Here is an 11,715-nt window from a genome sequence, read left to right on the forward strand (position 1 = left end):
TGATCAAGCCTTCAAATAAGAGTAAAATGTGAAACATACAAAAATTATTATATACCTTTTTTCTTTATTAAAAGTATTACTTTTTAAAAAAATTACCTTTTTCATTTTATTTTATTTTTCTTTTAAGGTAAGCTTATAAATATTATTATTATTATTACTTTAATGCTTTTATTTTTCGAATAAATAAAATTACAAATTTACTTTTCAATTTTTTTTTACAATTTATACTGATACGAAATATTTAGACTCAAAATCAATTGTGAAACCAAACATGCATTAAATGTATCACGTCATATACCAATCTTGGGGTTTCAATGAACTTTTCTGTACGTACTTGATACGCTACACAATTTTGAATTTATGAATTGCTATACAACTATACAAGTTTAAAGAAAAAACCTATCCATCCCAAGTCCATATCCTCCAAGTAATATTGGATTAAATAGGAACTTGTTTCGTGCTACTGTTGCACACTAATTAATGGAAGGTAATATTGGATTCATCCCAAGTCCATATCCTCCAAAACTACCTGGTTCTGCATGCTTCACCCTACCAAAGTGTCTAATATGACGCAGAAGCCTTGCTAAGAAGGTATTGTGGCATATAGTCGAGCTGTCACAGACCAAAGCTAAATGTTTGCGTGCTCTTGTGATGGCAACATTGATTCTTCTGCTATCCCCAAGGAATCCAACAGCTCCCAATGTGTTTGATCGTACCTGTTTTATTATTATTATTTTAAAAAAGGGAAAAATATGTCAGTTCATATGGAAGACCAGTACTAGATAAATATTTCAACAAAGTGTTATTCAAAATCAGGATAAGTCTTAGATACAAGACTAAAAGTCCTTTTGACAACTTGAGAGCCTTTTTACTGAAAAAAAACAATAGAAAAACTCTCGAAAGCTCTTGTATCTAAACAGGCCCAATATACTAGATGGATCACGTATCTCAGGATTTGATGGTTCCATAATCAAACGAGTAGTAATTGATATTGATCATGCTATCTCGTCAAACATTAACTAATTTTACATAACCAACCAATTGCAAAGTTAATTATAAAAATTAGACATTGTAAATTAGAAGAGGACATCATGGAAGCAAACATAGAGACTATCAATGTTTAAGGAGTACAAAAACCTAGACAACTTTAACCTTCAGAAAATGTTGGTTATTGAAATATAATCGAAGTTTCTATAGACCAAGTGATTAAATGTTTGATCCTTGTTATCCCTATTTTTCGTAATCATAATAAAATTAAAAAATTGACTCTTAGGTAAAGTGGGTCTATGTTCATGTTTCAAGCCCAAAAATTTCTTGCATAAGGGGGTACATGAGAAATTAAAACCATTCTTTCAAAGTGGTGATCAAAATAAACTATGATGACTAAATGACACCTTCAATTGAAATAGGATGGAAGGGGCTTCATTTGACTGGCTTCAACTTAACTTAAGGTAGTATTCTGATAATATTTGAACTTGCTTATGTTATCCGGAGATGATACCTTATTGGCGTTTCGCAAACATTTATTTTTTAATTAAGTAATAAATTTATTTATTTATCAACCAGAAATTTGTTGAAATGATGGATCAAAACTTAAAAGATTAGATTCGGAACATACCATGGATAAAATTACTGCATCAGCTTCCCGACCTTGAAAACTGTCAATGGTTGCAACCTCAGTACCTGCTGCTTCTGGAAATTCATCAAGCTTGTCCCTCAAAAGTTGTACTTGAGCAACATAAGGGGATTGCACTGCAATAGCTGTTGGGCTAACACCTGCATTTCCGATTCAAATTAACAAGGAAAATCTTGCATCAGCAAACACAAATGGCAAATAAGTTGCATCACAAGATTTCAAAACGTCGAAAGACAGAACTTATTTTGCAAAAGTATGATAACAAAAAAATGATATGCAGTAATATCTTTTTTCTTTTTTCTTGGATTGATAATACTATACTCAAATATATATTAAGGAGATTGCACTATAATAGCATATGGTGAGGTGAACGCCCACATTTCAGATTCAAATTAATTAACCAGAAATCTTACATCAGCAAACACAAAGCAAGGTGACAAGACTTTGAAAGACTGAGAACTTGCATTGCAAAAATATGATAACAAAATTAATAGTAATGATTCATCATGCTTTCAATTGCTTAAATGTATAAGATGCGAGAATCTCACTGCTCACAGTTTAAAGCAGATGAGAAACACAGATTAGTAGTATCAAAGCTAAACACTACAACTCCCTGTCACAATAACTTGTAAAATCAGATTTTGGCCTATGAAAAGAACAGACGAATGCACCAAGGTATGGACACCAAACATGGTCTAACATGGCTACACTGGTTCCACCTTAAGGTGTCAGTGGTGCCACTGCCAAACATGGCCAAGTGAGTCCATTCACTATAGTATTTGGGCTTGGGGGCTGGTGACAATGTCTGCCTGTTTTATCCTTCAGTCTTTTGTCATTTTGTTTTGTTCTTACAATTTCTTGTTAATAATACCACAAAACATTCACAAGGGACAATGTTTTATCACTTTTATGTTGCCAAAAGGAAAACCTTTTAAGAGTCAAATATGATTACCGGCATAGATTAAGGAAAATACATGCTGCAAAACTATCTCAGCTTCTCCTTCATTATAAAGTGAGCCTGTTCCAGCCGGGTCTAGATGCTCTTCACAACCAACTGACAGACTTCCATATGGCATTCTAGTATCTAGCAATAGCAGCGGGCATTGTGTTATCCAAGTAGGCTGCAACAACAGCAAGGTCAAACGTTCCATTCATGTAACAAGAATTAATAATAATAAAAAGTAAATGGAGAAATAGAGATAAAGATCAATATATAATCACATACATCCCTGAGCCAAAAGAATAGGTAACACCATATATGACAAACGCTAAGGTCTCAAATTAAGGACCAGCAATATAAAACTAATAACAGGAATAAGGACTGAGATACTTTAATTAAGATAAGATGTAAATAGAAACCTTCAGTTAAATGAAAATGGAGACATCATTGATGGGCATAATACCTTAACAAAAGGAGAGTCTACTAGAAGATGAGAAAAGACAGTCTCAGAGGACTTCAATAATCCTCCGTACATCTCCTTTGAAGCCCAACTAGCAATTGCATCATTCATACGGTATTGTGTTGTTAACCTAGTGGTGAGAATCCCTTCATGCAAAGTTGCAGCTCTCTCCAGTAGAGATATTCCTAGACCAACTTCTAAGGCCTTTCTAGATAATATGACAGGAGCAAGTTGGCATTGATCACCAGCAAGAATGCAGCGCTTTCCCTGCAATATAGGAATCCAGCAAGAGGGTTCAATTGCCTGTCCCGCTTCATCTATGACAACCAAATCAAAGGTATCTAGCCTTCGAACCAAAGGGTCAGCTGCTCCAGTATTAGTGGCAACCACAACTTGAGCACTAGACAGAACTTCAATTACGGTCTGCTTTTCCTTTTTCTTCAGTGACCTTCCCAGTTGCTTCAGAAGTTGGCGTATGCCTGAAGCTAGTGAATCATCCCTTAAACAATGTCTTAGATCTTTTCTTAGATCTGACTTCTTCCTCTCATACTCTTCTCGAAAACTTGCAAGCTTAGCATTTACAATTTCTTCCAAAGACTTTGATCCCACTGTTTTTGATATACGAGCTGGATTTCCAACCCGCACTATATTTAATCCAACATTTGAAAGCTTTTCTACCATGTTATCAACAGCTGCATTAGTAGGTGCTGTAACAAGAACCCTTTCACCTTGCTGAACAGCACATGCTATAAGTTGCTTGAGCAAACCAGTCTTGCCTGTACCAGGAGGGCCTTGGATAACCAATACAGGCCTCTTTTTATTCAAACCCATTGCAATTGCTCTCCACTGAGAATCATCAAAGGTTTCATTTCCTAATCTTCCATCCAATTTTTCTTCTGCCCAGTCAGCCAAATGATTTTTCTCAAGCCATGCAACATCTTCCCCATCTCCAAACAGTGTAGCAACAACAGAAATTGAAGGATTCTTCTTTCGTAAACCATTCTTCTGAAGCAGCATTAAAGCTTCACAGTTGCGCTGGAAAAGTCATAAGCTTATTAAAAGATGTGTATTTACATATAAAATCAGTGAGCTAAGGAGTAAAATTTCAATGAAATCAACAAACAGAACCATCACAGTCAAATTATGTCAACCTGTTTAGAACTGATCACAAGAATGCAAAATTATTTTTTAGAAGAAAAAGTAGGTGCTGGGCAGTTAACTAGTTAACCCTTTTTAACATATCCCTATGCCTGTCCTTTCAATAGCAAGTGGCAGAATGATGTAATCACATGATATATTTTACCCAACAAAATGGTAACTGAATTCATTACTACATATTCAACTGATCAAGATATAATAGTTAAGTTATTCACATTCATAGACCACAAGAGATGTGAAGAGATAAGTCATAAAGAAGTTCATGAAGGACTACTAGTACTGCTTTTCACCGTGGAAGACAAAAGGATATAAAGCAAAAATAAAAAAGATGCTGATCTGTGTTTTATTAACAGAATAGGGTGATGCAAAACAAACAAAAAGCAAAAATTAACAGTAGCTGCAAGCTACAAATTATCCGATATAAAATATAGTTGTTGAAATTATAGGACTTAAGGTATTGAGGAAGGAAAAGGAGAGAATAGAAATTGAGTATTCTGAAATTAATATTTGATTATATATGGCATGATGCATCACAAAATATATAGCACTGACCTTTATATAATAGTAGACTCATAATCTGAATTAAATGAGGAAATAAATGATGAAAATCCAAGGAAATATGAAATTCAATCCCAAGAGATCATCTAAGACATTTTAAATTAATATTAAGACACGATCAAGATATTATAAGATATTTTTCATGTATTCAACAAAAGTAACTAACATAGAACAGCATTTACAAGTTATTTCATGGTCAAAAGGACATATAGCCTGATCACAATGCAGTCAACGTGCTACTTTGAAGTAACCAAATACAATTTCTTCAGGAAAAGAAAAATAATAAATCACATACACTTTTTAATCATGAAATCATGACTAAAAGCTACATACACCGTCTTTTTATATCTTACCACAAACACATGCTTCCCAATTATTAACAGAAATATTGACAAGATTAAATCCACTAGAATTCTCCAGTTCAATCCTTATTGTTTGTTTCAAACAAAATGTGAAGGTTCAATACACACTCATGTATGATGAGAGATCAATATATATATTAGAACAGAATACATAAATATTGTTTGTACATGACATCAGCATTTCCTTAACCCTAGAGCACCTTGGCAAGGTAGAGATGACTGCTATAACACGTCTAAAATTTAACAAGTAGCTCATAGAATTTCTAAAATAAAAGGAGATGTACATGATTTTTGCATAACCCCGGGGAAGACTAATGTAATATAAATAGGAAAACTAGAATCAGTTACTGTCCACAGCCAAGCAGATAAAGAGAGCAAAGTCCTTATGATAAAAGTGCTCAGAAGTCAGAAGGGATAGTTTTTCTATCTTGTCAACTGTCAACATGTAACATCAACTTTCTAGCAGTAAAGTTTGTGTTTAATAGTTTAGACTCTTGGATTATGAAAGGAAAATGCATATTGACAGTTTATAGTAAATATGCTTATAATGGTTGGACTTGTTCACATTCCTAATCAAAATAGTTGAATTAACTAATTAATAGTTGACCATAGATTTCTTCTTTTTCCTTAGATACCATTGATTTTACTTTACTGTACTTGACTAAACACAAATAGTACACACTCGTTACAACCTGATTTGGGGCCACACAAAATTTCTTAGTTTCAACATTTATATAATTCATGGAACCCTTTCACAATTTTTTCACAAAAGTTTTGGATAAATTCAAGAGAAAAAATTCCACTTGAACACACTCTATTATTGGCTAAAATTTATTGGAAATCACAAATTTTTGTGAGCTCCACTTCTTATGTGATGAGTCTCTCCTGATTTTGTAGTTTTCAATCAATTTTAACCAACAAAAGAGTGTGTTAAATAGTGTATTGTTAGCAACACTCATGCAAGAAATCACACGATAGATTACAATACCTCATAAGTAAGTGTATCAGCCAGTCCTTGAATACGGTCAATGCGCACACTCTTCCCAAATAGTTTAGAGAATGTAGGATCACCATGGCGTGACTCTAAAGCAACTGTAATACTATAGCCATCATCCCCAAAACTGTTCACAAATCCTTGTATGCAAGAAGTTGTAATTGCACCCATGCTGTCATATGTTCTCACACAAACCATGTCTCCAGGTGAAAGAGTGGTTGGTGGTAACCGGTGGTTCCCTTCAACCTTGAATAACACCAAATGCATTCCCCCAAGTCCTGTTTACACAATGAAATATGAGTATATGACCATATCAGACAGAGTGGACTTAGCTACTCATTCTTACTGAAGAGGCTCTTTAAGTTACAAAGACTGAATTAATATAATTAGCAACCTATTCATGCATTCCATCAGTTAAGACCAAATTCTTATACATCATATAGATTTTTGAATTAGGGTTTATGACTTAGAGTATAGACATCCAACAGACCACATTGTAATTATGATTTACATTCTAAACCTAGATGAATCAAGGTTCATCTAGGTTTAAGTCTACCTTCCACATGTATCTACTTTCTAATATCTGTAATATATAGTTTAACCCAATATTAGATACAGTAAATCAGTGAAGAAAAATATCTATCTATCCATTAAAGGCTCTATTATAAAATATTGACCAATGTATTAATTAACCAAAAAGGAATTTGGATAAATGAATTTCATGTTAAACATTGCTTACTTCCTCCATAATTATATGTAAAATTCTTAAATTTTTAGTATTGATATTAATAAGTGAATACTGAATACAAAGATTTTACAAAGCAATATGTCATAAAAGATGTAATGTACTCCCTCCGGACTCAAGTATAAGCAAAATTAACTAATTTTTATGCTAATTAAGAAAATTAGTCAATATCATTTAATTCTACTAATCACATTTAATTTTTTTTCCCAAAAAGTGTCCTTTATTGGAACTTGATATCAGGAATAAAGAGTCATTGGAAATAGAATCTCAATTAATTGAAGAGTATTTTGGGATGGTATCATTATATAAAGAGAAAGTAATTCATACTTGCTTATATTTGAGTCCAAAGATAGTATGTATTTAAGTATAAAATTGAGAATAAATATTAGAGTTGTCGTTAAGAGAGAGAGAGAGAGAGAGAAGACACATTTATAGAAAACTGAGCTACTATTAAACAGCAATACCTGAACACTATGGGAGTACAATGATCCTAAATCCTAATTACTAAAGTGAAATTACATTGGTTATTCCTATGCAATGAACCTAGACATTATTCACATAGTAACAATCGACACTCCCTCTCAAGCTGGAGCATATAGGTCATATGCATCAAGCTTGTCACTATGTATTTTATTTGAGTACCTTTCAAAGACTTAGTGAAAATATCTGCTAGGCAATCATTTGAATTGGAGGAGTGGTAATGACTTCAGATTAAATCTTCTCTCTAATGAAATAACAATCAATGGCCCACTAAACTGTTAAAACCATAATGCTAAATCAATCAAACCAAACCCTAAGGGATTGTATATAGATATGACAAACTAGTCCAATAGACTCCCCTTGAGCAACAAATCAAGTAAGTTTCTCCATATAAACCTCATTGTCAAGATCACCAAGGAGAAAAGCATTCTTGGATCATGAATATCTAGTTGGAGTAACAGCCATGGACAAAAACAAGCAAACTGAAGCCATTTTCTCCACTGGCAAGGTGTCCCCTTAATCTAATTCAAAAACCTATAGATTCCCTTGGGCTATTACACAAGCCTTAAGACAATCAAGTCGACCATTGGAGCAAACCTCAATAGACTTCCTGGGAGGAAGAGGAATAAGATCCCAAGTATCACTACTCAAAAGTCACACATTTCATTAAACATAGCTAGTCTCCACCCAAGATGGGATAAAGCCTCACTTGTAGTCTAAGGAATAAACTTAGAGGAAGAGGAAGGAAGACAAGTGAAGTGCAACAAAGAAAGAAAATGATAATTGAAGTAATATATTGAAGAGACAGGTTACAAGTAGATCGTATATCTTTTTGAGGCACAATACAAAGGTCTAACTAGGTGATAAGACTAGAGCAGGTAGACGAGTTGGCTTCAAGGTAGAGTTTGTAGCGATGTCATCAGCAATAGAAAGTGGAATAGGCTTAGGTGGTGAAGGTAGAGGGCTGTAGACAAAGATACAAATCAGTGGTTCCTAAACATGGGATATCTATAGTGGGATTAACCTGACAGGCTAAATGAAGACAAAGAAGTAAGATTATAAAGATAGGCTTGAGTGGAGGAAGGAGACCCAAAGAAGGGAACTAACTTAAGAAAAGTTGACACCAATTGTGATATAATATTGGCAGATGGAAGGATAGTAACAATGATGATCCTTACGGAACTGATTGCAACCAAGACATTTTAGAGACCAAGCACAATGTATATCAACACTAGGTCTAAGGTTATGAACAAAATAGGTAGGACTAGAGATAAAGGATGCCAACAAATGCAGACTAATGACGAAATAGCACAGTAAATAAAGTACTACAAATCAAGGATAGACAAGGGCATCTAATAATGAGGTAGTAAGCAAAGCAATAAGAATAACTCCCCCCAAATAGAAAGAGACATGTCCATGAAGTGAATGTTCAAGTGGTTTTAATAAAGCTGTCTATTTTTTGCATTTGACAACCCTATTTTTCTGACACGTATGATCACATAATCATTGGTGATGAATGTCAAGAGAAGCTATAAATGTTTGAAAGGACTAAGACAAATATTGACGAGCATAATCATTTTACAAATTGGAACACCAAATTGTGTCTTATTTTATGATAAGAACATTTGAAAGAGAGAAACAACTTAGAATGATTTTCCATTAAAAACAACCAAGTACCATTAGAGTAAACATCGATAAAATCAACAAAATATTTGGACTCCAAAGTAGATGCACTACAGCTAGGACCCCAAACCTCAAAATGGAGATATAGTTCAATAACTGAATTGATTGGAAAACAAATTGCGAGTGTTCCACACCATGATGTTTGATATAGTCCATGTCTAAAATATAATGAATTTCCTGTACTTTACCACATATTATTACTCATAAGCATGTAAAAAATTCAACTTCTTTTATAGCAAATGCACACATAAAGGAAAGTCAATGCAGGACCTTGGTGTATGCAATGGCATTTGTCTGAATAAGTGAAACAAAAAGAGGAAAAGGAGAAGACCTGTAGAGGTACTGATAGCGTTTAAATTACAAATGGTGTCGCAGAGTTCTTGTTGAGGCTGGCTATGGCTAACCAAGAAATCAATCGTTTTTGAAGAATCAGAAGTATCATCTGGTTTAGGAACAGCATCCAATTCCTCCTGAGTAAACTCCAACTCAGCATCCCTTTCAATACGGAGTAGTTCTGACATATGGGTGGTGAATTCGTCAATCCTGTGCTGTAATGCTTTGACCTTTTCGAAGTCCATTCCTAAAACGCCTTGGACACTCTTGGGTTGCGTTATCTTTCTCACAACCGCCCTATGCTGAGCTGCAAATGAACCGTTAGATAGTAAGATGTAAGACCCTACCTTTTGCGATAAAATAACAAAACTGATAGAAAAAATCCTCTTTTACAGCATGGATCAAAGATATGAGATACACCATAAATAGAAACAATGAACGAATTTAATGTGGTTGGGAACCTCATGCTTACATCCACAGCAACATCTTAACAAATAAGATTACAAGATTAATGAACAAATTTAAGAAACCTGAATTGGCGAGGTCCTTAAGTAGTTTCCAAGACTTGGTGTCACGCCAGTCCTGAATGAAGGAGTTACTCTGCTGCAGGTCTCGGAGAACTTGGCGAAGCTCTCTCTGAAAATGGTCGAAAAGAGTGGGATAGTGCGTGCAGGCCTTCAAGCAGAGACCCTCAAGGCCAATGGGCATAGGAACAGCATTGAGATATGGCTGTGCCAGCATAATAAAAGTGAGACCAGGTCCCATGAGCTCCCACAACTCAAACTCTCCCTCTCCTCCCTCTAACTCTGCCGCAGCTAAATCAGACGCCATGGCCCTCATGCTATCACGAATCCACCTTATCACACTCTTCCCGAGATCCTTCTTCCCAATAGGGTCTCCGTTCTGATGAAGAATACCCTCCTCCACCTCCCGAGTTTGACAAGTTTTGTCAACAAAGCCACTTCTTCTTCTCCTTCTTCTACTTTTGACATTAGTACTGGAAACCACCTTAGTTTCATTGGTGTTAGTGGCGTTTCGAATTAGCCTATGGGTTCCAATAACAAATGAAGGAGGCAAAGAGAAATGCACGTGTCTAGAGGGGGAGGCATTATTACAACGAAAGTGCTCACTTGCAGTTGCAGGTGGGAGTCTACCACAGAAGAAGCAAGTGAGCGCTGTTTCCATAACTCTACTTTACTGCGGCAATTCACTACTTAGTCATTGAGGAATGATTTGTGGTTTTTTATTCGAGAAGCGGCAAGATGCCATGGTGGAGAATTTGAACCGCGAACTGCATTTGAGGCGAGGAAGGAAAGTGATTTTAATTACTATTTTTCTTTTCATTTATTATTATTATGTGAGTCATGAGACACACACAAGAGAAGAAACTAATTAAGGATGGAGGAATAAGGGATTTTTAGTGAAAGCGAAACCATGAGAGTACAAATTGTAACCAACAACGCAACGCAACGCAACACAACACAACGTAGCCAACCCAAGATCGCAGCTCCCACTCTGATTGGCTGCTCTGCGATTTTGTGGCGTGGCGGCCTTTAGCCCTTCCACTTCTTGCTGACGTGTTCCTTTCCTCTTCTTCTGTTCAATTTAATCTTCGCAAGCAAATGGCTATTATTTTTTAAATTAAGTATTTCTATGCTTTTAATACAAAAAAAAAATGAACAAAATTAATTAAAATTGTGAACACGTATATTTTGTGTACAGCCCACACGTATAATTGTCTATTATTTTATTTTATCATCGCCTTTGATTAAATCGGCCTTTTTTTCTTTACTTTCTTTTCTTTTTAGCTTTTCAAGATTATTTGTTCTAAACTAAATGAATTAATTTTATTTCATGTGTGATTCTTTTATTATATTATCTCTTAATTTCTGAAAAATGAAATTGACCAATTTAAAACCCGAAATTTTGCCCACCTTTCTTCTTAGTATTACTTTTATTTACTTTTTTTCTTTTCTATTTTTTTACATTTTGGGCCTTCTAGACCTAACCTTTAGACACCCTTTTAGGTAATTGCTTCCTGCACCCTCTTATTTTCTCTCTGCACCTTTTTAACCTTAAGAAAAGTATATTTCAAAATATAATTTTACATTACGGATTACACTTTCCAGAATATATTTCAGCTCGTAAATTTTTACGTTCTATATTAGGGTGCATGAAACAATTGCCACCACTTTATGACTTATTCTTCCTGCACTCAAAGAATTTCTTCTACACCTAACAATTAAAGTGAATTGACAAAATTACTCTTCACTTAAAATTTAAATACAGCATCCCCTCCCTCGTGTTTCAATTTCCATCTACTTTGATGCACTCTGCAAGTCTCTCCCTTTCATTCATCCCTCTGT

At 34.8% G+C, this 11,715-nt stretch overlaps 1 protein-coding gene across 1 annotated transcript; it reads right to left on the reverse strand.

Annotated features, from left to right (window-relative positions):
- Positions 1-255: 255 nt before the first annotated feature.
- On the reverse strand, positions 256-10,826 carry LOC114371907 (DNA-binding protein SMUBP-2-like). The gene is made up of 7 exons (XM_028329226.1): positions 9,880-10,826; positions 9,348-9,656; positions 6,103-6,386; positions 3,040-4,071; positions 2,589-2,757; positions 1,619-1,776; positions 256-716 (listed from the first exon to the last, which is right to left on the reverse strand). The coding sequence occupies exons 1-7, from the start codon at positions 10,532-10,534 to the stop codon at positions 474-476; spliced, it is 2,850 nt and encodes a 949-aa protein (XP_028185027.1). The 5' UTR covers positions 10,535-10,826; the 3' UTR covers positions 256-473.
- Positions 10,827-11,715: the final 889 nt, after the last annotated feature.

This window comes from Glycine soja, chromosome 10, assembly GCF_004193775.1.
Source record: "Glycine soja cultivar W05 chromosome 10, ASM419377v2, whole genome shotgun sequence".
Lineage (NCBI taxonomy): Eukaryota > Viridiplantae > Streptophyta > Magnoliopsida > Fabales > Fabaceae > Glycine > Glycine soja.